At 43.0% G+C, this 27,551-nt stretch overlaps 2 protein-coding genes and 7 non-coding genes across 11 annotated transcripts; 6 read left to right on the forward strand and 3 right to left on the reverse strand.

The window, feature by feature from the left end:
* Window positions 1-2,049: 2,049 nt before the first annotated feature.
* trnaa-agc (transfer RNA alanine (anticodon AGC)) lies at window positions 2,050-2,122 on the forward strand. Its single transcript has one exon. It is a non-coding gene; the product is annotated as a tRNA-Ala (tRNA).
* Window positions 2,123-2,823: 701 nt separating this feature from the next.
* LOC126388025 (early growth response protein 1-like) lies at window positions 2,824-6,745 on the forward strand. Of its 2 annotated transcripts, none has more exons than XM_050040906.1 (2): window positions 2,824-4,302; window positions 4,930-6,745. In XM_050040906.1, exons 1-2 carry the CDS (start codon window positions 4,089-4,091, stop codon window positions 6,189-6,191), a joined length of 1,476 nt encoding a protein of 491 aa, XP_049896863.1. In that variant the 5' UTR covers window positions 2,824-4,088; the 3' UTR covers window positions 6,192-6,745. The 2 variants fall into 2 exon arrangements, with proteins under 2 accessions (XP_049896863.1, XP_049896864.1); XM_050040907.1 differs by having other exon boundaries at window positions 4,227-4,366.
* Window positions 6,746-10,496: 3,751 nt separating this feature from the next.
* Window positions 10,497-21,801, forward strand: LOC126388026 (uncharacterized). 2 transcript variants are annotated; one of them, XM_050040908.1, is made up of 5 exons: window positions 10,497-10,654; window positions 15,971-16,056; window positions 16,140-16,229; window positions 18,536-19,511; window positions 20,228-21,801. In XM_050040908.1, exons 3-5 carry the CDS (start codon window positions 16,217-16,219, stop codon window positions 20,709-20,711), a joined length of 1,473 nt encoding a protein of 490 aa, XP_049896865.1. In that variant the 5' UTR covers window positions 10,497-10,654; window positions 15,971-16,056; window positions 16,140-16,216; the 3' UTR covers window positions 20,712-21,801. The 2 variants fall into 2 exon arrangements, with proteins under 2 accessions (XP_049896865.1, XP_049896866.1); XM_050040909.1 differs by lacking the exon at window positions 15,971-16,056.
* trnav-cac (transfer RNA valine (anticodon CAC)) lies at window positions 11,078-11,150 on the forward strand. Its single transcript has one exon. It is a non-coding gene; the product is annotated as a tRNA-Val (tRNA).
* trnav-cac (transfer RNA valine (anticodon CAC)) lies at window positions 12,903-12,975 on the reverse strand. The gene has a single exon. It is a non-coding gene; the product is annotated as a tRNA-Val (tRNA).
* On the reverse strand, window positions 13,101-13,173 carry trnav-aac (transfer RNA valine (anticodon AAC)). The gene has a single exon. It is a non-coding gene; the product is annotated as a tRNA-Val (tRNA).
* Window positions 21,802-23,163: 1,362 nt separating the features above from the next.
* On the reverse strand, window positions 23,164-23,236 carry trnav-aac (transfer RNA valine (anticodon AAC)). The gene has a single exon. It is a non-coding gene; the product is annotated as a tRNA-Val (tRNA).
* A 224-nt stretch (window positions 23,237-23,460) lies between these two features.
* On the forward strand, window positions 23,461-23,533 carry trnav-cac (transfer RNA valine (anticodon CAC)). Its single transcript has one exon. It is a non-coding gene; the product is annotated as a tRNA-Val (tRNA).
* A 219-nt stretch (window positions 23,534-23,752) lies between these two features.
* trnad-guc (transfer RNA aspartic acid (anticodon GUC)) lies at window positions 23,753-23,824 on the forward strand. Its single transcript has one exon. It is a non-coding gene; the product is annotated as a tRNA-Asp (tRNA).
* The last annotated feature ends 3,727 nt before the right edge of the window (window positions 23,825-27,551 follow it).

The following is a 27,551-nucleotide window of genomic DNA, read 5'->3' on the forward strand; positions in this document are numbered from 1 at the left end:
AGGTGGTTGATTGTTGGCCGACTCGTCTCCACTGGCTGTGTGACGCTGCTGGATGTTGGTAGGAAGTGGAACATGCTGATCCAGAGCATCCCAAACATGCTCAGTGGGTGACACGTCTGGTGAGTCTGCAGGCCGTGAAACAGCTGAGGTGTTTCTTTATCATGCTGCAACATGAGGTCATGGCGGAGGATGAATGGCATGACGTGTCTCAGGATCTCGTCACGGTTTCTCTGTGCACTCAAACGGCATCAATAAAATGCACCTGTGTTCCATGATCCCACTGCCGCCATGGAGCATTAACAAATCGCTCGCCCAGAGAACACATGACGCGTTAATCAGTGTTGTTTTTTCTCTTTAATAGTCTTTAATGCTCTCTGTGTAGCTCCTTTATTTTACTGAATATAAATTAGCCTAGCAGCTAACTGAGATTTTGTCTACTCATATGAAGCCAGGGACAACAGCAACATTTAACAAAGATAACTTTACAACATTCGGCTCCATTACAGCTCACAAGGTTCACTGACAAAACAACTGTCTTATACCAAACACATTTTCCAAACAAATACAACATGCTAACGTTATTAGCACAAGCCTATGGTATTTGACATTGTAAAATTAGCCTAGCGATGAGCAAAGATTTCCTCTGCGCATATGAAGCCAGGATAAATCACACACAGGACTTAAAATGTTATTTTTGTGGAGGCTTTATGAGCCCCTTTTACACTGTCAGATTTTCCGCGAATGTTGGGCTGTTTTGCCGGCAAGCTGCGAGCGTTTAGAAAACACAGAGCCGGATTGGTGAGTTGATCCGAGGTGCCCAATTTTCCGCCTTGTAGGGTAATCATATTGGTGGAACCTTTTTGGTTTAAACAGTCCGAGGCGGCCTTACGCAACGGGAGGAGCTGTTGATGGCGCTGCATGTGCTAGCCACTGGCGGTGGATAAACAGGAAACAGCTGATAGCAGGAATTAGCAAGCAGCTAGTAGCAAGAGGGAAACGCAAACCTGACAGACACTGTGAAGATGAGCAAATGGGGAGACAAAGAATTGCGCGGCCTCCTTGCCCTTGCAAACGAAGAGGCCATTAACCGTCAGATGACGGGGAAGAACGGGCCACTTATGAGAGAATCGCCGAAGGACTGATCAGCCGCGGCTTCCCTCCACGTCACTGTTTACATCATACGCTAAGCTACACGTTTTGTTACTTGCTCACGCCCCCCATTGCCCTGAAAAAGGCGCATTCTGTATAAACAAAAGTAGGTAGGTGGCATTTTGCCGCACTCCCCGATTTTGTTTTTCTACTGCCAAGGCTGAAAGAAGACTGATTGGGCTTTCCTGCAAATTTGCACAATTCCTGTTTAAAAGGGGCTATTGTCTTCATAATTTATTGTTCCTTATCTGTGAAATTAAAGTAAATAAAAGCATTGTTTCCACTGAGGGAAATGGTTTCAGCCTATGAACACAGAGGTCTGCGTCGCTGCGACCTGTATTTCTGGGGAGTTGCATGTCAGGCTACGTCTAAACCAACGCAAAGTCTACTGCATAGGTCCGGTGTTGATTCGTTGCAGAAGTATAGAGTCTGCTTTATTCACGCATATGCAACAAGTCAGCACAAAATTTTCTAGCGTTCAAACCCACAGTAACACAACATGAAATTCGCATCACCTTTGGTGTGAAGACATTAGTGTATCATGGTGATTCCCACTCCTGTTAACGATGTGACTCAAACTCTAAAAAAAAAACGTTAAAAACGTTCCTTTCTCTGTTACCCTTTACAGATTGTGACACACCGGCAGGAGAGTGTCCGGTATACAGTCAGCCTCCCGGTTTAGAGACTTCTCGGTGAGCTGTCTCAGTCAAACCGAGTTTCTATTTTTGCCTCCTTTTTTTTTTTTTTTTTGTAATAAATCAGTGAAACAGCCCTCCCTGGATTTCAGTCAATCACATGTGAGCAAATGTCTCGGTAAACTATTAATATTGTCCATTTTCAATATGACCTCAGTCTAGTTGTCTTCCTTTATATGATTTAAGGGGTATATATTTTCACATCGGGGGATTAGCTCAAATGGTAGAGCGCTCGCTTAGCATGCGAGAGGTAGCGGGATCGATGCCCGCATCCTCCAATGACATATTTTCCTAAACTTTATCCAATTGATTTCTGAATTTAAGGAACAATTTAACCGCCGCCATGATTACAGTTTATAAAACCCACCGCCACCATGATTACAGTTTATAAAACCCACCTCAATGTTAGTGTGTTTCGGATTGAGCCAGACATGTTCAGGTGAGTTTATTTCAGGTTTGACTAAATGTAAGTGTAAAAATTGACCATTTAAAAATTCACCATGTCAGTGAAAGTATGTCGTTCATTCAATGACTGCGTTTCCTCCTCCGTTCATTAAAATACAAACCCGGGACTCATTACATTTATTTCATAAGTAAAACTGCATATTGGTACTACATAGATGTAATTTCCAGGACATAAAGTCGTACTTTCTTATAGACCCAAAACAAACTCAGTTTTATGTACATTCAGTTTAAAGATTTACGAAAAAGTAGAGCCTGGCGGAAGGATAGACAAAGTCCTGTTATTTATGTTCTTATTGATTTATTTATTTGTGCAGAGAAAATATAATTCTCAGCCTCTTTTCACTTCAATTGTTTTATTAAATACATATAAAAAGAAAAACATGACAAACATAAACACCAAGTCACACACTATTTAAATTTTCATTGCACTGTAATTTAAAATAGTTTTACTTTCACTAATCAAAGCAGAAAATCTGAAGTCTTTCTGAATTACATTTATATTTATTACCCAGCAGGTGGCGCTGCTGCTGATCACTGATACTGATACTCTGATGCAGGTAAAGCATTACTACACTGTAAAAATACTCTGTAACAAGTATATCCCGTATTGAGACTGTTATAAGTACAAGTATGCAAGTATAATCAGGAAAATGTTCTTAAAATGTTAAAAGTAAAAGTACTCAGACAGAAAAAATGTCCCTGTGACTGTTCTTACTATCTTATCATTACTCTGTCCTGAGTATTATTAATACTTGTATACTTTACTGCTGATACTTTAACCACGTGAAGCTGAGTATACCTGTGTACTTTTATCAGTTTGATTGCAGTAGGCCTACTTTTACCTGCAACAGAGTATTTTCACTTTAAAGTATTTCTTGTTTTACTTCAGTAAAGTATCTGAGTACTCCCTCCACCACAGAGAGTACTCCTTCCCTCCTCAGTACATGTTCTCTGATACTTGCAGTGAGTTATTAATTGATGTCTCTGCAGGACGGGACGCGCCTCCACCCGCTCTCAGATCAGCTCTCTGACAGGAAGACATCCAAATAAGGCCCGAGGAAGTGATGACGCGGCTGGACGATCTCCATGTGATGTAGCGCCTTAAAAAAACTTATCCGAGCTGTGACGTGTCGCCAGGGTTTCCGGCCATGGCGGCTGGCAGTGCTCCCTGTGCCCGTTTATCGGCTTCAGTCCGGCGGACAGACAGCAGCCACCAACCCGGACTGAAGTCTGGACCTCTCCGGATCGTCCACGCTCCAAAAAGCACAGCACAAAGAGCGCAGGGAGCACCGGAGCGTGCGTGTGCGGTCCGGTCTGCACGCTCACCGCTCGGACCAAATATGGGCTTCCTCCCGGCCATATTTGGGAATGTACGTCACGCAGGAGTCTTTATAAAGCCGGGAATCCTCATTGAAGAAAGTGACAGACTCAAGTTCAAGTTGTCAGCAACAACACGTCAAAACAAACAGTCCATGTTGTGATGACTCATCACGTCATCAACAAACATCCGGAAATAATCTTTACATTATCTTAAAGTCATCTTCTCCACGCGGGACCTGGAGCTGACGACCCTCCAGGTTGGCTTCCTCCGAGCATAACCGCCCCCCGCAGCAGCAGCCGCAGCCGCAGCAGCGTCAGCCCGGTCAGAGCGCCTCTCCGCCGGCTTCAGAAGCGGAGACCGACCCGGTCCCCCCGCAGGAACAGCCCGGTTCTCGGGAGCCTCCGGAGCGGCAGAGCTCCACACCCGCCGCCGCCTCTCGCTCTCCGTCCTCCAGAGAGATGGCAGCGACCAAAGCGGAGCTGCTCCTGTCCGCCCTGCAGATCTCCGACCCTCTGGCCGGCCTCCCGCCGCCTCTCTCCCCACTGGACGGTTTCTCGAAGCTGGAGGAGCTGCAGATGCTGCTGCAGAACGCCGCGGCCGGAGGCTCCCTACTGGCCGCATCCGCAGCGGAGGGAGCCGGGCTGCTGAGCGGAGAGCCCGGGGAGTACGGAGGTGAGGAGCGGGCAGTGGTGGAGGTGGTGACTGGTTAGGAGTATGTTTAGAGGAGGAGAAAAGTGTAAGAAAAAAAATGCACCAAAATGCCTTAAATGGTTCATATGCAGACATTATATGCAGAATAATGCTGAAAATTTATTTAAGGTGTATTTAAGGGGTTTCTCCCCTCAGAGAGGAGGGGGCTCTGGTGATTTAAGGTGTTTGAAGCACTTTTAAAGCAGTTTTATGGATGTTTGTTGTTGAGTGATGAATGAATGAAACATGCAACCTAGTTATATTTACTGTCAGTAAAACTTCCCCCCTTTTGGCTCACAGCTTTAAAAACCATCAGCAGTAAGAATCATTTAATCATTTTTATGAAAATTCTTAATAAATATATAAACAAGCTCCGTATGTGACGTCAGGACTGTTTGTGATCTGAGATCAGATCAGGGTTTTAAAGATTTCTTGGTTCTCTGAGTTTAAATCTGAAGTTGAGACACAGAGTATAAATATTTGTCAGATTCAGTGTTGCAGCTCGTTTGATGTCATCCTCGTTGCAGCCAATCAGAGCAGAGTAAACTTCCGCTGTTTCCTGTTGATTGAACTCTGACCTGCGGTTCTTCTTCTGTGTTTCTGTCTCAGACTCTCTGGCGGACCTGGACCTGCAGACTCTCCCCCCTCTCCCCCCTCGCCTCCCCCCTCTGGCCTACAGCGGCCGCTTCACCTTTGAGCCCGCCTCCAGTGGCAGCCTATGGGCGGAGCCTCTCCTCAGCCTGTTTACCGGGTTGGTCAGTGTTGGGGCTCCTCCCCCTTCAGCCTGCAGCCTCCCCTTCTCTTCGTCATCAGTGACATCATCGGTGACAACACCACCAAGCCTCAGCTCCATCCAGATCAGCTGTGGCTCAGGTGATGTCACCTCAGTGTTCTCTGCAACTCCAACATACACCTCCGCTGCCAGCTCCAACCTCCTCCCCCCCCCCGCTGAATCTCGCCCGGAGCCCGTGGCCTTCCAGCCACAGGGTCCTCCGCCTGCCTACCCCAGCTCCTCCTCCAGGCTTGGCCTCCAGCTGCCCTCCCTGGTGGTACCGATGCTCCCCGACTACCTGCTGTCACAGCCGCAGGAGGGCGAGCTCAGCCTGATCCAGGATCAGAAGCCAGAACTGTCGCAGAACCCTCCGCCGCTCACGCCACTCTCCACCATCAAATCCTTCTCCTCGCAGATCCAGACGCAGCCTCAAGGCTCCGCCTCTGGCCCCACCTACCAATCCCTGGTCACCAAACCCAACCGAATCAGGAAGTCCCCTGCCGGTCGGCAGTGCAAGACGCCACCACACGAGCGTCCGTATGCCTGCCCCGCCGACGGCTGTGACCGCCGCTTCTCCCGCTCTGACGAGCTCACTCGCCACGTGCGTGTACACACGGGCCAGAAGCCTTTCCAGTGCCGCATCTGCATGCGCAGCTTCAGCCGCAGCGACCACCTGACGACGCACATCCGCACGCACACTGGCGAGAAGCCGTTCGCCTGCGCCGAGTGCGGACGCAAGTTCGCACGCAGTGACGAGCGCAAGAGGCACGCCAAGATCCACCAGCGACAGCGGGAGCGCAAGAGCGACAGGAGCTCAGCCTCCTCTGATCCCATCCCCATCAACAAGCCCCCCGCCTACTCCTCCCCTCCCATCTCCTCCCCCTGCTCCTCTTACTCCTCCCCCGCTCACAGCTCCTCCTTCCCCTCCTCCTCCTCCTCCTCCTCTTCCTCCTTCTCCCCCTGCTTCACCTCCTCCTCGTCACTGTCACATCTCTACGCCTCCTCACCGTCCCCCCACCTTTACTCCTCTTCTTGCTCCTCTCCGATGGGGAGTCCTCAGTCGGAGCTCCCCTCCCCCCACGGCTCCAACAACTGTTGACGGACAGGAAATTGTCCTGTCCTGCCGTGACCTTCGACCTCAGACTGAAACTCTGCCTTTAAAAGAAAAACTCACATATCTGACTGACAAACTGTTCGTCTTATTATTGGTCTGATGGTGAGGAGGTCAGAGGTCATGGAGGAGGAGTCAAACACCTCGCTGTGTTTCTGTGACTTCCTGAGCTGCTGCGTCATTATGAGCCTCTGCAGCCACTGTAGTCAATGACAGCGTCTGTTAGAGTTATAAAAGTGGGCGGGACATGAACTTGAACCTTCAGCAGAGACAGTTAAAAAACTCTCAGGACCAAACTCCTGAAATAAGATGTGAAATCCTCTGAATGTAACGAGACGCTCGCTGATGGATGAGTGTGAATCTTTTATAATGTGTGTACATAATGTTTACATGTAGTAAAGTGTACATACATGACTGTGTACATAGTGTTTACCTACTGAGTAGGTTCTGGGACCTTCGTATGTTCACATGCAGGTCTGATTTTATACTGAAGGTGTTTCCTCTTGAAACCGAAGAGCTCCGAGAATAAAAAGTCAAAATACTGTCGATGCTTTTATTTCACTCTGATGACTGATGTGTCGAGTTGTGTCTCAGGGGTTTCATCAGCTGATGTTTCTTTGTTGTAAAAGTGTCGAGAACTTTGATCATTATTTGATCGTCTGCTGATGAAGACTGTGTGACACAGCTGAAAGCTCCAGAACAAGTGAGTCAGAGGATGTTCACAAGGTCAGAAATCAACTTTCACTCTGAACTTTTCAGCTGACAGAAAAAAAAGGAAATTCTAACATCCACACAGTTTCAACCTCCACTTACAGAAGAAGACCATGTGACACATGGTCAAAAGCTTCAGAGCCAGCGAGTTGAGATGAGCTAACGTTTCTTTTTTTACTTTAAGTTCAACAGAAATAAAAATACACACTGTTGATTAAAATCAGAATCAAATGATAATGAATCGAAGGAAACATTTGATGAAATAAATATATAATTTTAAAAAACAGACAAAATAATTAAATAATAAAACTGATAATAAATAAATGATTACATTAAGATAAATGATAAGATAATAAATACATAATATATAATTAAAAAGTATTAGATAATAATAATATTAATAATTAAAAATAAAATGTATAAATAGATACAAATAATTAAATGAAAAATAAATGGACACTAAATAAATAATTACAAATAATTAAATTAAACAGAAAATAAATTAATAATTATATACAAATAAATAAAAATAGAAAATAAAGAAATAAAAGAATATAATTATAAATAAGAAGTTAATTAAAATGTATAAATAAATAAAAAATAATGGAATATATAAGAAATAAATGGATACTATATAAATAATTAAATGAAATAGAAAATAAATAAAGAAAAAAAGATAATTAAAATGGATATAAACATAATTTAATAAGTGATAACTACATAGATACTAAATGAATAATTTTAGAAATAAATAAATGGAGGTGTTGAAACTACAGTGTTTATACGTACTGACAGTTTAACAGGAGTTTAAAGTGGCGCTGCTGCTGTTGACTGAATCTGCTGCACATTTAAACATTTATATATAAAACGAGTTTCAGAGACACGTCGTTGAGTCACAATCACAGTAATAAAAATAGTTTTTAGGTCAAATGAAAAGTCAAAGAGCACACACACACACACACACACTGTCATTAACGTAAGCAGTAAATCCTCTGTGTGTGTGTGTGTGTGTGTGTGTGTGTGTCAAATAGCCAATGGGATCAGAGTTTGTCAGTGGCCAGCTCTCGACAGGAAGAACAACACAACTTCAGCCCAAATATGGTGTTTCCTGTCACTGCAGCGGACGTCCTGACGCCCAAATAAGGATCTTCCTGCTGGCCGACCGGCCCCTCTGTTGGCAGGGCGCCTGGACTCTGTGTGTGTGTGTGTGTGTGTGTGTGTGTGTCTGTCTGTGTGTGTATCTGTGTGTTGAAATGATCCGAGCTGTGACGAAACAACTAGACGGACAGGGATGGCAGGTTGGACTGGAGTGTGTGTGTGTGTGTGTGTGTGTGTGTGTGTGTAAAAGTACTTGAGCTGCAGAGCACAAAAACTATAGAGTTCTTAATTTAAAAGTATAGAAGTTTCAGGATTCAGACACAAACATGAAGCAGAGATGAAAATCCTGAACATGTGAGACTGAAAGAAAGAAAGAAAGAAAGAAAGAAAGAAAGACAGAAGAGGAGAGACGTGGGAAAGAAAGAAGGAAGGAAGGAAGGAAGGAAGGAAGGAAGGAAGGAGGGAAGGAAAGAAAATGAGTTAGCATTTTACCGCTCCCTGTTCCCTCATCTTGAAGCCAATGTGTTTCACGTTAGACGTCTGAAATAAGGTCTGTGGTTAACACGAGCTGAAGAGACTTTCATGTTTTGTTCTACAACATAAGTTACTACCAAACTCATGAGTTTTGATGCTTCTGTGTGTCTATAAAAAGACCATTGCTAACAAGTGGCTAAATAAGACCACAGACCATCATCATGTCGATCACAGCTTTACAGCCTCTGTGTGGTGGTGACGTTGAGTCATGTGACCAGTGTTGTTCCTTTATAACCTAACGTTAGCTTTTTACACTCCCTGTGAGCTTCAGAATTGATTTTAAGATCCTTTTATTGGCTGAGTTGAGCTGACGCACAAGTATAATGACTGACATGTACCCCCCCAGAAATGTAACTACACGTCACAGTGACGCAGACCTCCTGTCTATTTCTGTAAGCTGAAACCATTTCCCTCAGTGGAAACAAAGCTTTTATTTACTTTAATTTCACAGATAAAAAACAATAAATTGTGAAGACAATAAAGCCTCCACAAAAAAAGTATTTTAAGTCATTTATCCTGGCTTAATATGAGCAGAGGAAATCTCTGCTAGCTGCTAGGCTAATTTATACAATGTAAAATGGAAAACTTGTTTAGTATAAGACAGCTGTTGTAAAATGCCATAGACTTGTGCTAATAACGTTAGCATGTTGTATTTGTGGGGAAATGTGTCCAGATAAAGACAAGTGTTTGTCTGTCAGTTCTGCAATTTATAGTGAAGCTGATTTGTGTACTTGTGTTTGAGATTGTCTCTATTAAGCCATGTTTAATGAGTGTTTAATGAGTGTTTAATGTGTGTTTAATATGTGTTTTGAATCAACTAAACTTTACAGCACCTCACAGAAACTCTGCCGCAGACTAGTGTTTTAGAGGTGTAACTGCAGAGTATGTGTATGTAAGTGTAAATGCTCACAATGGTGCAGGGTCTGCAGTCTAAATCCCACGAGGATGAGCCTTTGGCCAAAGTAGAGATCACTCAGGAAAAAAAGTAAAAGTCCAGCATTTAAAATTTTGCTTAACGTTTTGGTTTTACGATTACAATATAATTACACTGTCAAATTACGTCGATTAGAATCTGAATCAGGAATACTTTATTGATCCTCGAAGGAAAACTGTGATTCGTAACGTTACTCCATTATAAAGAACAGAGATTATGAGAAGTGAGAGTATGAAATAAAGGTAGGCTACGTAAATATACAGTAGAAATAAAAATGTGCATTATGCTACAGATATTTAGAATAAAAATATGTTTGCTGCGCTAAGTCTGTAGGTGTGTAAAAAAATTACAGATATGTGCACTATGCTACATTAAACACTTTATAAATGAGTATGTTACATTCAGAAATATAGAATATGTATTATGCTTTAATGTTCACTGCAATATATACATCAATAGAATAAAAACAAGAATAAGAATAAATAAACACCTACAGTTATGTGGATTATATGTTAAATAAATATGCACATTCAGAATGAGAGAATAATAAGTGAGAATAAATGACATTGCTTTGTATTAATAATCTGAATCTGCAGAGTAAAGAAGTACAATATTTCCCTCTGAGATGGTGTGAAATAGAAGTAATAAAATAAGAAAATGGAAATACTGAGTGCAGAACAGAAGTGATGTACCTGAACACGTCCCTGATGTTAAGATGTTAAATGTCAGTCGAACAGTGTGTGTGTGCGTGTCATGTGAAAAATAAAAGATGTGTAAAAACTGTAAAAAAAAAAACAAACAAAAAAAAACAAAAAAAAAACAGTAACAAACCTTATCAGAAGAGTCACAGCGACAAAAGGTTTAGTTTTATGTTTAGAGACATTTTGTTTGGTTTATAAATGACTTCAGTTCCAGCTCACACCTGTGCTGACCATCACGAGCAGCAGGTGGCGCTCTCACCTGTACAGGTGAACCGTGACTGACCCTGGTGGGTCAGTGTATTGATCTGTGTTTTGGTGAAGACATTTGCAGTGGTGAAGAGGACAAAGCGAATCGTGTATTATTCTGCTGCCGTGTTTGTTGAACTTTCTGTGGACGCCACCGTCGAACTGAGTCACCGTTATAAACCATTTTAACGGAAAGAGTCCGAACTACAAACCGTCTTCAGACACCGGTGAGTGTTTGATACACACATTTTACATCTTACACAAACTTTCAGCTGCTTTTGTATGTTTTTCAAACTCAAATTCTGCTGCTGCGCGACTGTCGCTGCTTTGCCTTGTTTTGTTTGTTCGTTAAATGTGTTACAGATAAAATTTAACCGAACAAAACTTCTCAAACCTAATTACATCTATGTTGAATATATCTCCGCGCTCACGTGTGCACAAGTTTCCTCGATGTAGTGGTTATACCGTTCGCCTCATGTGCGAAAGGTCTTGGTTCGAAACCGGGCGGTAGTGTTTTGAAGTCATAAGTTAACGGCCTTGTTCTTGTTTGTATAATATTTGGATGATAAAAACCGACAAAGAAAAAATGACCTGCATATTCATATCAAGGCTACCTTTGTTTGCGCGCGCACGGATTTGGTTGTGCACGAGTTTCCGTAGTGTAGTGGTTATCACGTTCGCCTCACACGCGAAAGGTCCCCGGTTCGAAACCGGGCGGAAACAGTATTTTCTGAAACTCTTATCTGAGTTTGGAAGGTCGAGAGTAAATAAATGTTCCGAAGATGGTTGTGAATATAGAAACAGCAGGTTAGTTATGGTTGTTAGCTCAGTGTGAAGAGACAATAAGGGACTTCATAATCTAAGAGAGGGCAGGAGATGCAAAATAAGGGTGGCTTGTTCAATCATTTTGTAAGCACTAGGGAAGGGCTTAGGTTTTTCTTTGGGCTAAGGGGACGAGCATACAAATTCTAGCAGCTGTATGTTGTGTTTTAAATACCATCTAAACACTAATGCGGGATTTTTTAAATTCATTGAATCGATGCTCTACCTACACTGTAGGCTCTGCGTCGACGTAGAGGGGGCAGGGGGGTGAATGGTATGCCTCCTTGTTGTTGGCATAAAATAAATCCAGTGATTTATTGTCTCTGATGTGGCAGGAAACATACTGGGTGAAGGTGGGCAGGGTGGTGGATGGACAGGCATGGCTGAAGTCCCCAGAAATCAGAAGGAGGGCCTGAGGGTGTGGGTCTGCAGCCTACTCATGACAGAGTGGAGACTTTGATGAAATATCACTATTTTTTTAATATCAGGTTTGTGTTTGTTTGTTTTTTTCATTTTTTTGTTGTTTTTTTGTGACACTCCCCTCCTCTAACAAATAAAGAACAGTCCCTAGTAGGAACCCAGAATACAATTATAAATCTAAACATGAGCACAATATGGGACCTTTAAAGAGTAACTAAACCCTAAAACCATTTTTTTCAGCTGATAATCATTGTTTCTGGTTGTATAGTAGTGTTACTGACTGATCCTGCTCAAAATCTTGACAGTTTAGTGCAAACTGTTGAAAATCTACATTTTATTTTAAAAATGTGGTATGGAGTGCCCTCTACAGCTTGAAATCTGGTTACTACACTTGAATTTACATTACATTACATTGGAGGCGAATGATTCTTTTTCGAGGCGAATGACGTCACTAACCGTCCACACTAAAGCCTGCCCTCCTCCCTTTACTCCTCCCCTTACTATAAAACCATTCTGTCCGCAGAGAGAGCCGAGCCTCGGGGGGGTGTATGTGCGGCCGGGCCGCGAGGGAGGGAGGGGTGGATGGATGCGGTGGGCTGCTGCTCTGAGCCCAGGCTCCCAGAGAGGGAGAAATAGAACCGGCCGCCTTCCCTTCTGCCCATGTGACACAGTTAGGGGCGGTTTTCCAAGCCACCATCGGCACAATGAAAATAAGTCGAAGTGTGGAGCGGAGGAGAGGGACCTCTCTCCCCGCAGCGAGGGACAATCTTAACTCCGCCCCCTTCCTCAGCCGCTCGCCTGTCTCACCCCCCCCCCCCTCTCCTTCCCTCAGCTCCGCCTATCTTTTCTGAACTTTTTGAAATCAAGCTGTGGGCGGAGTAATGCCCAGAGAGGGGGGTTTAGTTCCCCTTTAAAGAAAACATGTCTTTCAAACCTGTTGGTGGGTTTTAGTGTTCAGATGGTATTTAAAATAAAAATACAACTGTTGAATTTGTATGCCCCTCCCCTTAGCCCAAATAAAAACCTGAGCTCTTTCCTAGCACTTAAAAAAATATTTGATGTGCCACCCGTATTTTGCATCTCCTGCCCTCTCTTAAATAATGAACAGTCCCTTGTTGAGGTTTTATTGTCTCTTCACACTGAGCTGACAACCATTACTTCACTTCTGTTTCTTCATTCCGTCCCATCTTCTGAATATTTCTCTTCTCTCGACCTACCAAACTCAGAAAATACTGTTTCCGCCCGGTTTCGAACCGGGGACCTTTCGCGTGTGAGGCGAACGTGATAACCACTACACTACGGAAACTTATGCACATTGTAGCTCGTGCAGGCGTACACAAGCGTAGCCTAGATGTGAATGTATAAGTCAAATATAGTTGTTGTTACAGTATATTCCGAGGCAGAGGCCGCGACCTTAAGGTTTCAAAATACTGTTTCTGCCCGGTTTCGAACCGGGGACCTTTCGCGTGTTAGGCGAACGTGATAACCACTACACTACGGAAACCCATGCACATTAGGGACATGCACGCGCAGAAATACGTAGCTAAAATGAAGTCTTTTGTGAAGTGAAGATTTTATCTGGTCAAGACAGAAATAGTAAAACACATTAGGACTTTAATAAAGTGAGTAAGCTCAGCTTCAGGTGAAAATAAAACCTTAATAAACGTCTGTACCGGCACAGAAACAAGGTACCACCCGGTTTGGAACCGGGGACTTGGACATGTTGGCGGAAATAGTAAACTTTTATCCTCTTTAACTGTTTCCATTCATTCTCTAGGGCAGCTCTTATCACTAAGACTGTAATATATGTTTTGGCCACAAGCGAGATTTTAAAACTGTAAAACTGTTTTAAAGTTGAAGTTTTGTGGTGTTAGCTCTGACAGCTTCTGACTCGGTTTGTCCTTAGCTAACGTTGCTAACGTTGGTACATAAAGGTTGTATGTAACATCATGTCAGCGTTAACGTTAGCTGATTGTATATTTTAATTTAGTAAATAAATATTACAGCATACAATATGTCTATTTTATCTCCTACATGTAAGACAGAAGTTTATTTGAGGTGGTGTAAGTATCCTTTACTGCAGTAAATGTACAAACACTACACTGTGACAATACTCAGTCCTGAATCTAAAACGAAGTTAGGGACTGTTCTTTACTTATCAGATCCTCAAAGCTTCAAATATTCTTCCTTAGGCCTCCCTGAGTGCAAGATGTACATTAGCCCTTCTGCGGACGGAGATGTGGGGCATTTCTTTCACGGGATGTTTTTTCTCTGGCTCCAAATGGTCTGTGTTGTCTTCCTGTTCTGAGAGGTCTGCACTGTCTTCCTGTACATTGTTATGCTGGGCCAAGAATGTCTCAGCCACTTCCATTCAAAATTCAAGAAATTGCATGATGCCCTTTCTTGGTGTGCCGCGTACTGTGTGGTCTTGGCGGTACAGTAGCCAGCTGTTGGCCAGAGCATCATCTGTGAAGTGCATGAGCATCCGAAGCGTCCACTTCTTGGTACAGACGCTCATCCTGTAGTAACTGATCATCCTGTCTATGATGTCATCCGCACCCATCTTGTTGCTGTATTCACGGACAACACTTGGTGGTCTGATAGTCACATATCGTTTCTGTTTCTTGTCCCATTGCTGGCAGGTGTCTTCAGGCTGTGCATCATGAGCAACAGACAGCATCAATACTGCTTTGTTGTTCCCGTCTTCAGTGGTAACTTGTGCTGAGGGGCCTCTTCCATCCTGTTTCATTGTTTTGTCACTTGGCAGCTTCTGTACTGCTTCAGAAACCCGATTCTTCATAACTGTACCAGTCAGGTACACCTGCTTCTCCATCATTCGATTCACAGCTTTGATGGATGTGAAGAATCGGTCGCAGTCCATCTTTGTACCAGGACGGAGAGTTTCAGAGAGATGATCAATGACCAAGCCCCCCAAACCCAGTTCCCCTGGTTCCTGGACCTGCGCAGTCAGTGCATCTGCATCCTGATATAACTCAAAGTCGAGCATGATGCCTTCCTCTGAAGCACAAACAAATGCCAGCTGGATTTGGCTTCATTGGGAGATATTGTCGATTTGGACAGGCTCCTGTAAATAGTATTATCTGCTCATCAATAGAAATGCACTTGGGTCTTGCCTGAGACCTGCAGCCTTTCAGAATGCGGTCCAGAATTTGTCACACCCCTCAGGTCTTCTGGAATGTCATCATCAATGACTACTAGGGATGGGCATCAATTTTCGATTATCGATGACTGATTGCTAAGGATTTTGATCGATCACAAATAATTTTGCTTGATAGTCGCAGTGTTTCACCTACAATGCTACAGGTCCGGCGAGCTGCCGTGCCTATGAGACCCCCCTCCAGACCTATGCCAGGCAAAAAATCATAAACAGACGGAAGCTCTCATCGCTCTCCAAAGCCTTGGTGGCTTCCCTCGAGGCCTCTGAAAACACTACGCCATTGAAAGACGGAGGTTTCGCTGAAAACTGTAGCCTGTAACCCCTGGCTGGCAAAAGTTGTAAAAACCCAGGGGTGAACTGGGCATGCGCTGCATTCTTCCTCTTTGGCCTGGGGGGTTGAAGCTCAAAACTGGGGCAGCTGCGCTCTCTTTCGGTGACAGTCTGCACTGCACTCTTTTGTTTTCTCTCTCTTGAAATATTCACTTATCAATTAATTGATAATTGCTCCTTAATTTTTTTGTTGATCGAATAATGAATTTTCATCATTTGCCCATCCCTAATGACCACCTTTATTGATTGCCTCAGTTTGAAAAATCTGTCATGTGTGAATCTTTCTGTGATGGCAGGGAATCTTAACGTGTATGGAGTGTGTGTCTGAGTGAAGGAGGCGCTGACCTCAGTAGGTGGATGTTGTTTAATAAATCGAGTTTCTTTTAATCTTGCTGTAAGTAAAAGTCTGATGTCAGCTGTTCTGTCAGCTCCACCTGCAGGTTTTACTCCACCTGTGTTCTTTGTCACCTGTTTTGTTGTTTTGGCCGTGTTCTGGCCTCGTGTTCTTTTACTCTCCCACTAACTGAAGGACTGAAAACATGTCAGCCGTTATGCATGATGTCTTTAAAGGATGGGGCCTGTTAATAACACAGCTTAGATGCACTGCAGGTTAATGTGCCACACCTTTGATTGAGAGGTGGTGTGTGTTACCTGTTCCCAAACACTTCAAAACACTGACTTGCTCCAGTTTAGTGATAGTAGGTGTTTTCAGTGTGGAGCAGCAGAGACGAGAGAGACCGCAGCTAAAGACTGTGAAACATTAACAAACTCTGATCGTGACTTGTTTTTCCAGCCGACAGGTCGAAGCCACCGGCTGCTGTTTCCAGACCAGACAACCCGACGACCCCGACATCAACGTGATTGTTGCTTCTGTGAAAGGTTATTACATTTGTTTTCTTCTCACTTTAAATTTTTAAATCCTCCTGAATGAAATTCAAACTGTTTTTCTTTTAATCCCACAGTGAAGGCTCCACTGCCGGTCCCTCCTCAGCTGCTCACCATCACCCCTCAGCTCAGGATAGAAGAGCACACGCCTAACATGGTGACACAAAGTATGTCGTCTTCTTATAGCAGCAGTCAGGTTTCTAGTCTTCGACCTGGAAAAAATCTGTTGAAGTCTGACATGTTAAAATCTCTGCGGTCAAAATATACAGTGAAAATAATTCCCTCTGGTAATATGTGGTCCTAATAACGTGTCCTAACGTTGTCACGCTCTGATCACACCGAACATACTGGGTTGGATTTATGGTAATATTGGCAGAAATGGAATATGATATAAAGTCTGTTTTATTTAATGTATAATCACCTGAAAGTAACCATCATCACCATCATCAACGTTTATATCTACATAGGGAGCAGGTACTTGTCTACAGAGATCACCTTGTCTCTACAGTAGTCCTGAACAGACAAACCAAACACTGACTCTAGTTAGGGACACTGGGTCATGAAACGTGAGCAAAACAAATTTGTGTGTAAATGGTTTGCAGAAGGAAATTTAAGTGTATTCTTGCATTCATCAACGTGTGTTAGTAGCTTCGATCTCTTCGTAGGTACGAACAGAATCTGCACCTGCCTCTGACTGCTCATAGTGCTCGTGTAAATAAGACACTGCACATAAATTTTGCTTGTCATTGTTAGAAATGTTAAATTTCATATTGTGCTCTGTTCACAAGACATAGATGCCATTGAAACATGTAAATTAAACATGACATGAGATTAGAAATAAAACACATTTAGATAAATTAGTTGGCATTTAGCAGATGGAAGCTCCAGATTATGGTTCTTAAAATCGTGAATGAGTTATTTAAATCAACTTCATACACAACTGGAAAACCCTGTTCTGTGAATAAATAAAATAACAAACCAACGTGCCCCTCGTCTCCGCTCTTTACAGGGCATGTGAGCTCTGAAACGCATTTTAGAGTTCTGCGTTGAATCGATGCCGTAGGTTACGGCGTAGGCTCCACGTCCATGTAGAGCCTACGCCGTAACCTATGCCGTAGCCTATGCCGTAGCCTAACATGCACCTCCCCAGAATTGTAACTACGCGTTGCGGTGACGCAGACCTCCAGTCTGTCACTATATATTGACACCATTTCCCTCAGGGTAAACAAAGCTTTTATTTACTTTAATTTCACAGATAAGAAACAATAAATTGTGAAGACAATAAAACCTCCACAAAAATAGCATTTTAAGTCTTATGTGTGATTTATCCTGGCTTCATACGAGCAGAGGAAATCTCCACTAATCTCTAGGCTAATTTATACAATGTAAAATGCCATAGGCTTATGCTAATAACGTTAGCATTTTGTATTTGTTTGGAAAATGTGTTTAGTATAAGACAGTTGTTTTGTCTGTGAATGTTGTGAGTTGTAATGGAGCCAAATTGTGTGCCTTTACCTTTGTTAAATATTGCTGTTGTCCCTGGTTTTATATGAGAAGATGTAAAGATCACTATCCGCTAGGCTAATTTATGCAATGTAAAATGCCATAGGCTTATGCTAATAACGTTAGCATGTTGTATTTGTGGGTAAAATGTGTCCAGATAAAGACAAGTGTTTGTCCGTGAATGCTGCGAGTTATAGTGAAGCTGATTTGTGTACTTGTGTTTGAAATTGTCTCTATTAAAGGCGCTGTATGTAAGAATGTGGCCAAAACGGTTACTGCACTCAAATTCAAAATACTGCCGCGAGTCGTGTCCGCCCCCCCTCCCCTAAAGATTCGAGGTTGCTGGACAGCGGCACGCTGGAGACTGATTTGTTTGCCCACGGGCGGCTGCCGTGNCTCTGTGACATATTAGGAGGATTTTACGACTATTTGCTTTAGATTTCTTACATATAGCTCTTTAAGCCATGTTTAATGTGTGTTTGTGTGTTTTGAATCCACTAAACTTTACAGCACTTCACAGAAACCTCCGCTGCCAACTAGTGTTTTGGAGGTGTAACTGCAGAGTGACACAGACACACCACCACACAAGTATAAATGCTCACAACGGTGTAGGCTACATGTGTAGGCTCTGCGCACAACCATAAATCCCCTTTTAGTTTCAGAGTTGTTGACCCACCCTAACAACACACATGATGGCCAGGTGGGTCAACGACTCACTTGTGACCTCAACGACTCTGTAAGGGTTCACACCAACACAGAGTTTAAAGCCTGCAACTTCACACCAGTCTGTTAGAACTGAAGAAGCGTCTTGGATGAGAGGTTAAACGTCTTCAAGTAACTAAAGCAAGTCCAGTTGCCCGCGATATAACAGTTATGATTCTCCACAGAGTTTTATAAATGAGGCCCCTGGTAGGGGCGGGCGATATGGCACTATGGTAATGTGCACTTCCTGTTTGTCTGTGTCATGCAGCTCCTGTCAGCTGTGAGGTTGGGCGGTGGAGTTGCTCCCAGCAGCAGAGGGTGTGGATGCAGACTGAGATGGTGGCGTTGGGGCTGTGGCCGGGGTCACGTCCGGTATGTCACTTCATGAACATGCTGTCCCTGTGGCGCCATCCACCTCAGCCTGAGCTCATCGACTCCAAGCCGCCCTCGCCAAAGCACTTTCAGCTTCATCCGTTTTTCATCTGGAAGCCGGAGCACAGCGTGATGGAGAGGCTGAGGAACGGCTACATCCTGCCCTGTCTTCACGGCTGTCCCAACCCTCAGGTAGCCTTCTCTAGCGTCGGACGGCCCAGAGTCATCATCGGCACCAGTGGACAGTACTATATTTTAGCCTCGCGGCTCACCTGTGGGGCTTGTCACAAGTGTTGGCATGCCGACGAGCCGCGGTGGCTGGAGAAGCTACCGGAGCGCCTCAGCGGCATTGTGCCGGCTCTCCTGACTCACAAACACGCCGTCTGCAAGTCTGTGATGGACGAGATGAGACGCAGTGGCAGATCGCCAGAGGACATGTCCAAGCAACTGACGGAGGCGCTCCATCTTAAATATGAGCGAGCTCACCTGGCCTACCTGCTGAGTGTGCAGAACGTCAGGGAGGCAGCGGTCCTCACACAGGCTCCGCCTCCATTTGGTGGATACTCTGAAGCTGACGGCTGGTGTGGAGCGTCCGTTTGTCCACACGACCTGCCCGACTGCCCCGTCCGTCCACCGAGGTCGCATCACACCTGCAGGATCCTGCTGTCATCCTGCACCACGTCCGTCACAGCCCTGACTCCACCTGTGGCTCCACCCCAGGAGGAGTCACTGAGCCGGGCCGCAGTGGAGACGATTGTGATCGAGATCCCGGAACAACAAGAACAACAACAAGAACAACAACAACAAGAACAACAACAACAGAAGAAGAAGATGACCAAGAAGTGTTTAGCCTGCGGTCAGCCAAAATCAAGGTAATTATGGAGAAACAAAAAATGACTAAATATCAATAAATATAAAAATGAATAACAAAATAAATGCTAAGATAAATACATGTATAAAAAAATATATAGATAATTATAAATAAATAAATAAGTAAATACAGAGATAAACACATACACATATGAAAAAAAAAGAAGTAAAAGAATAAATACTAAATTAATAAAAAAAAGTATAAATAAATACATAAATAATAAATATGAATAAATAAAAGAATAAATGCTAAGATAAATATCCAAACAAACAAATACATGTATAAATAATATATAAATAAATTTATACAGGGACTAATACTAAAAGAATAAATACTAAAATAAATAATTAAAATTTGGTGATTTAAAAGGATATACATAAATGTTTGATATTAATTTCAACATTTTTGTACACAGACATTTATTCATTTTTGTATATCTGTGTCTGTATATTCATGACTTTTTGGGATCTTAACCTCAGTATAGTTATGTTTTTATTTATTTATTTCCATATATATATAGATTTGTTTCAATATTTTTTTCTTTATTTGTGTATTTATTCAGTTATTCCTGAATTTATTTATACATTTAATTTTTCCAATTTTTTATACATTTATTTCCATCATTTTTCAGCATTTATTTATTTATTACTGTATTTATTTATTTATTTATACATTTATTTATTTATTGATACCTGTGTCATTTCTCATGCTCCGCAGGTATCTTGCAAATGGCTCTTCTGTTCATTTTTTTTACCAGTCAAAAACAGTAAAGTACTTCTACTGCTCCACGAAGGTGTTTAACATGTACGCAGCTGAAGGCCTCACAGACCCTCGGATGACGTTCCAGGACTTTGCAGCATCTCCGTTCTTTGAGCGGGAGCTGGAGGCCGCCAAACGAAGGTCGGCTGAGTGGAGGAAGGTGGCAGAGGAGAGGGCAAAGAGGAGGGCCGCTGTGCAGCTGCCAAAAGGTCGCCAGTGCAGGTTCTGTCACCGGCCTCTAAAGCAGGGCCCTGACAGCCCTCATATCCACACCGGCTTCCCCGGGGTGCCGGGCAAATACATCTACTGCCCCTCCAGAGTGTTCTCCCTGTACAAGGAGCACGGCATGGTGAAAGAGATTAGCTGGAGGGAGTTCCAACTGTCCGAATTCTATAAGACTGAATGGGACAGATGGGTCGCACAGAAGGGGAGGCGACTGTGAATCCACCAAAACCAACCCACCTCACATCACATCTTTTACATGCACACCCGGTTCCCTGTCATACTGGAAGTCTCATCCTGAATATGACCATATTAAGGTAAGAAAAGCATTGCAGAGGAATTACAGATTGCAACCAGCTGAAACTTCTCCTGGTAAGAATTTCCTCAGTGTTCATTGTTCAGGAGGTTTTTACCAGGAGCCAAATTATCCACAGAGGTCTCTTCCTCTCCAAAACAAACAGACCAGCTGATTTAAACCAGTAGAAACACTGAATGCAGACGTTTCACGTTAAAAATCAGTGTTTCTTCAGTTAAGTTTGGCACAGTAGGGGCTGGAGCTGATCTGCAGCTAACGTATGTTGGGCTGGTTCCTCGAATAACTTATCCAGATGTTAAGTCCATTTTTACCGGGAGCTGAAATAACCACAGAGGTCTCCTCCTTCCCAAAACAAACAGACCCACTGATTTAAACCAGTAAAAACACTGATTGTGTTTTTGCGATGCTATTTGGCACAGCAGGGGCTGGAGCCAGTCTGCAGCTAAGGTATGCTCAGCTGTTTCCCCTAATAATGTAAAATACAGATGTTCAGGTCGTTTTAACCAGCAGCTGAATTATCAGTAGAGGTCTCTTCTTCTCTAAAACAAACAGACCAGCTGATTAAAACCAGTAAAAACATGAAAAAAGACATTTCAAGTTAAAAATCTGTGTTTTTCCAGTGAAGTTTGGCAAAGTAGGGACTGGAGCCGATCTGCAGCTAACGTATGCTCAGCTCTAATAAATAAAAAACAAGATGTTCAGGTTCGTTTTTACCAGGAGCTGAATTATCCAAAGAGTTAAAGTTTTCTTTACAGCTGTCTTTAATACGTGAAACACCTGGACTGGTCCTGACCTCTCCAGATCTCTACTTTGCACTTTAGTTTCAGTTTGTTTATTCTTTACATTTATTTTTTTATATAAATGTTTTGGTACTGGGGTATTTTGTTTAAACCAAAACCAAACGTTATTCACATTATAATGATAAACAGTAGAGGAGTACCAATCCAGACATTTAAGAATGTTTATTAATAATTGTTTCATTTGTTAAGTTTTGATTTTGTGTGTTTGAATCTTCAGAATTCAGTGTGTTGTTTTAATAAAACATGTTGAAAGTGTCAGTGTGACTGTCTTTACTCGGTACAGTGTTGACAGAGGAAAATAAATCATGAAACATTTGAGTGGCTGATATGAACATGCAGGGTCATGGAGAACCTGGAAAAGTCATGTTGTGCTTCATGACATCGTTACAGTAGTCCGTTGACACAACGCAGTTGTTAAATAAATCGCAAATTTATGTTGTGCAGCTGCAGACGTAACGTAGATCTAATATGTGTTGATGTGTGACGGTTGTTTCACGTAGGCTACGTTTTTATATGTTCATACCAGCTAGCTGAAATTACAGTGACAGGTAAGTCGGGCAAGAAAAAAAAAAGTAAGTCATTACAGCTCCTTGAAAGTCATGGCAAAGTTTTGAAATTTTGCCCATGAAAATGTGAGGGAAGCCTGAATATGAGTAAAACTGTTGCTAATATTTAGAAAAGTACCCCACCCACTCTCCCTCTGATTGGTTTCTACCTGCCGCCTTCGTTGGTTTGGTTGTTATTATAGGGTCCTAGTTAGGATAAGAATAGGATCGGCCAATCAGAAGCTGAGTTAAGCGGGCGACGCCTTCACCATCTTCAGAAACACATTTGCTTTCAGGACAAAGTTTGGCCGCCAGTGAAGTAGATATATATACAGAGAAGAACAAAAACACGTTTAACCAGCATTTCTGACCAATAGGAGAGTCAGGAGACGCTCTTACCTGTCCAAAAGGACGCATGCGCGTCGTCGCGAGGGCGTGGACGGGTCCATAAGGACTGACTCTGAATCAGTGCATTGGTCTGTGTACTGCTGAAAATGTCTGCAGCACTGAGGCGGACAGTGCGGCTCGTGGATCATTCTGCAGCCGTGATTGTTGAACTTTCAGTGGACCTGAGTCACCGTCACAAACCATGTTAACGGAAGGAGACCGAACTATAAACCGGTGAGTGTTTGGTACGCACATTTTACCTGTTACACCAACTTCCATCTGCTTTTGGACTGATGTTCTGCTGCTGCGCGACTGTCGCTGCTTCGCCTCGTCGAAGTTTGTCCGTTTAATGTGTTGCAGATAACATTTAACCGAGCAAAACTTCACAAACCCAATTACATCTATGTTAAATATCCCTCCGCGCTCGCGCTCACGTGCCACCGTGCACGAGTTTCCGTAGTGTAGTGGTTATCACGTTCGCCTCACGCGAAAGGTCCACGGTTCGAAACCGGGCGGAAACAGTATTTCTAGCATTTACTCTGATCCGCCTTATTCAGAAGCGTCAAAGTAACGTTATGACGTTATCAAATATGCCTACAGACGTTTCCGCCGGTATGAAAATACTGTTTCCGCCCGGTTTCGAACCGGGGACCTTTCGCGTGTTAGGCGAACGTGATAACCACTACACTACGGAAACTAATTTCATTATGTCATCATGACTCATTCTATCAAAGGTTCTTCTTGGTAGGAGAGGGAAGACATTTTCCCACAGGCTAGTTCTTTTCGGTTTCGGTTTGTGGTCGCCACTAACACGAATTATAACGTGACTGAGTATTTTAACGGACATCCAGTCTTCATGTAGAGCCATGTCTTCACAATAAGTGAAATAAGTGTTTTTATTCATTTTGTGATTTCATGGTAGTTTCCGTAGTGTAGTGGTTATCACGTTCGCCTCACACGCGAAAGGTCCCCGGTTCGAAACCGGGCGGAAACATATCGTTTTAGTGACAGCAAATCAAACTACAAACGGTTATTGTTAATGTGTTTCCGCCTTTATTTTGAAATGGACAGACAATGACACTGTCACAACGTCATTTTATAGAATCCTTCCCGACCTCTTTTTCTCACTGTTGAACCAGTGCAACAGCGCCAATGGTCCACTGAGTCTATATAATGGTCAAAAAGGGTACTGCAGGTGTAGTACTTGTCGCATTCCTCGTTAGTATAGTGGTGAGTATCCCCGCCTGTCACGCGGGAGACCGGGGTTCGATTCCCCGACGGGGAGGCACATCCTTTTTTATTTGCCCCACACACTGTAATGCACAGATTCTTCTTAGTTGTTTTAAGACATGTTTTAAATTAAATTCTCCTCTTAAATTATAACCCCCACCCCCCAGAACTCGTGTTCTGAATGTCAGCTGTGAATCTATTACTACACCCAGATATTCAAACTCATGTACTAGTGATAATCTTCTCCCTGCTGCTATAACGTCTTGATCTGGAACTCTATTTACAGACAGTTTTACTGTTTTACTTTTTATATGGTTTGCTTAGTAGTGACAAGGATATAAAACGAAGCTCTATAAGACATAAGTCAAACAGCTGTTGACTGATGGCAAACTACACCTCATGGCTCTGTTAGTATGAACTTCTTTTCATTCTTTAATGTATTTTAAAACAATCTAAATACTGCTGCCACTGGGTGAACATAAATACAGGCCTGAATATTATCTCATACTGTAACTGTGGGGCCTTATGAATTACATGTGTCAATATTATGCAGATTTTTTGTTGACATCAAATTCTAGCAACCATAAAGGTCTTCGTTTAGCTTCAAACAGCGTCCTCAGCGACAGTTTAAGATAAAAATTGAACTTGTTATGACATCCAGCGGCACAAGAAGACATTTTATTCTGGGTATCTCAAATGTTTCTTATCAGTGTCTGCTGTTTATCTGCCACCAGTGTGCGCACACTGCTGCGACGTAACTGAAAGGTCCACTAAAAACTGGTCTGTTCTCAGCTTCCTGTAGTAGAAGTAGTGGCTCATGTCTGCAGTGTTGGGTAAGGGTTACTTTAAAAGTAATCAAAGTACGTTACTGAATTACTTTTTTAAAAAAGTAACCAGTTACTTTACTGTGTTAATCTCTGAGTAAAGTAACTCAGTTACTTTAAAAGTACTTCCAACATTACTCCCTGAGAAAAGTAACTCAAGCACTTTTAACGTACTTTTGAGTATTCTACATTTCCTATTGGGCAATGGACCACAGGGCGCTAAGCCTACATTTTTTTGGTCTCCAAAATTAAAGTTATGGACCACTTGCCCTTCACTGAGATCCAATTCTCCCATCACAGCCGTCACTTTGACCAGTAGAGACACAGAACGATCTGCTGCCATAGACAACTGCATGACAGCAACACCCCAGCATTTTTAATATTTCCTCTAGGGATGTTACCACACAGAGTAAAAGGGGGAAATGATGGTGTGAAACAGCAGGGGCACTTTGTCAACCCGCTGAGTTAACGTTACTGTCATTAGCATCAAGCTAGCAAACAATGGTACATCCTCACGGTCGGACATAAAGTAATAACATTAACAAATAGCGGCGGGGCTTTTACTCACCACAACTGCAGAGGCTCCCAGCTTCATTTGAAACAAACTACATTATAGACGGTCCGTTATTTATTAATCCCTCTGTGTGTTTATATATTTACTTTTTATCCGCTCCGTTGTCTTTGTAAAGTTAACATATCGCACCGTCATTTCAAACTCAACACTTGTTTCAAATTAAAAGCCCCTTATAACCTCGGCTGAGAGAATCCCTCCATTTTCTAAATAGGCTTTTATTCTGAAACATTTGTCAGAACTTCCTGTGGAAGATACAGTAGCTTGACAGTTTACGTGTGGCGCTTCAAATGTAGCTCCTGCCATCTGCTGACACTTTTAGGTGACTACAACAACATGTCGGCTGGCACATGAACAGACACAGTGACTCAAATAATAGTAAAATAAAAATAGGACAAGAATAACCCGATGACCGGGGATAATTGGTGAGTACCAGCGTGTAGCGTGTACCAGGCATAATGCAAGTCCTCAGTCTGAAATATGTCTGTCAGCGAGTCCTACTCCACCTATTCAGACTCCACCGTAGACAACGGCAACATTTCTTCGACCACGTAACGAGCCACAAGCTCCGTGGCTTCTTTCAGACTGATAGGTTTAATGTTATCTCCGTTGACCAACCGACAGCCGTTGCTGTTTCAGAGCTGAAGGACCAGCGTTCTAAAGATAGGTGTAGAGGATTTTTTTAGTGGCCAGAAGCCCTTCACAGAGAGATGCGGTTCGAATCCCACTGCACCCAGACAAAACTCCCCATATTTGGCTTAAAATATTTTGCTACATTGTGTCTGCATAACACAAATCTACTGCATTTAAAGGAGCTATATGTAAGAAATATAAAGCAAATAGTCGTCAAATCATCCTAATATGTCACAGAGACTAAGGAATAATGTTCATATAAAATACTGATCTCACTGACAACAATAGTACAACCAGAATATTTGCATCTAAAAAAATTTTTTGCAGTCTGCAAATCATGTTTATGTTTTGAATTTGTGTTTTGGCCTGTTGCGCCACCCACCGCTGTCTACCAGTCACGCAGTCAGTAGAGTCTCAGCATCAGTTACAGTTACGACTGAGCTACAGCAGCACGGCAAGCAGCATTTGACAGATTTGTCCTTTAGCCGACTAATAGTCGAATCATGTTGTTTTCCCCCTCATTGATTAATGAGCTCATTTGCGTCAGTTTCCGCTCCAGAGAAAAAAGCTAAAACACCCAAATAAACAAATTTAATTCTTCAGTTTGCATAATAAGATAATAATAATAAAAGCAAAAGGGTTATCATTTTATCTTTATCTTTATTCCTTTCACTTCATCAAGGTTTGATGCTCTAGAAGAGCACAGACGCGCTGCCCAGCCGGGGACAGCCCTCCATTCTGAAACACCGCCGTTCCGAACCACCCCCACTCCGAAACCCCCCCACTCCGAAACTGATTTTTAAGTCCATATCGAGTTTCCTGCATCAAACACTGCCGCCTGCTCTCCGGCCGCAGTCACACAATTCTGAAATTCGTTGTACTACAAAAGCTTGAAATGAACGTTCAACTCATTGTTTTTTATTGAAAATATGTCACTGTCTTCATTTATTATGTATAATTTCGCTAGCAGCAAACACATTTAAAAGGAGACGCTTGTCCATGGTGCTGAAATCCCCACTCCTGGCCGCACTCCCGGCTGCACTGGTCAGACAGACTAGTGATAATAAATAGATAAAAAATCAGAGTCTATCAAGAAAACAATCAGCGGTGAAATTTGTTTCAAGACACTTAAAGGGCCAGTGTGTAAAATGGGTTGAAAACAGTGACATCAGTGGTCAAATTCTAGATTGCAGGGCTCACTCGCTCACCCCTCCCGTCGGGTAAATGACGGTGGCCTCCTAGGGACAAAAAGCCTTGCGCACGACTTTTTCAGGAGTAGGTCTATCTAGCGACGAGGTGAATGTTTATTTAGAAATCTAAACCATGTTACGATATTGTAATGAATCCCTCACGAGCAGGAGACCAGAGGAGCGTTCGGGAAAAAGGCCCGTTTATTTGAGCACTCCAGAAACTCCGGTAACACTCCACTCCGTCCCAAACTCTGACTCTTCTAGTGTAACAGACACACTCCATAACTTTACACACATACTCGTTTACCATACTGAGTGGGGACCCCCCTCCCCCCTCTACTCCACCAATCTCCCGCACACTGACTGACAGCGTAGCCGGTAAACAGAGCTCAGCTGTTTATTTAGCCTAGCAATATCTCCGGACTATAGTAGCTGCAATGGACGACTTTGAACGCGATTTTGAAGAGTTTCTTGTAGCGGACACAGACCCAGAGCCATACCTGTTTGAGCCGGAGCATACAGATGAGGAACTCCATGTGTTTGATGCTGAGCGGGCGAGAAGAG

This window comes from Epinephelus moara, chromosome 3 (genome assembly GCF_006386435.1).
Source record: "Epinephelus moara isolate mb chromosome 3, YSFRI_EMoa_1.0, whole genome shotgun sequence".
Classification (NCBI taxonomy): Eukaryota; Metazoa; Chordata; class Actinopteri; order Perciformes; family Serranidae; genus Epinephelus; species Epinephelus moara.

Coding starts and splice junctions, on each gene's coding strand:
- LOC126388025 (XM_050040906.1), top strand. CDS start 4,089: ATGGCAGCGACCAAAGCGGAGCTGCTCCTGTCCGCCCTGCAGATCTCC. Junction 4,303..4,929: donor AGAGCCCGGGGAGTACGGAG/GTGAGGAGCGGG, acceptor TTTCTGTCTCAG/ACTCTCTGGCGGACCTGGAC.
- LOC126388026 (XM_050040908.1), top strand. Junction 19,512..20,227: donor TGCGGTCAGCCAAAATCAAG/GTAATTATGGAG, acceptor CATGCTCCGCAG/GTATCTTGCAAATGGCTCTT.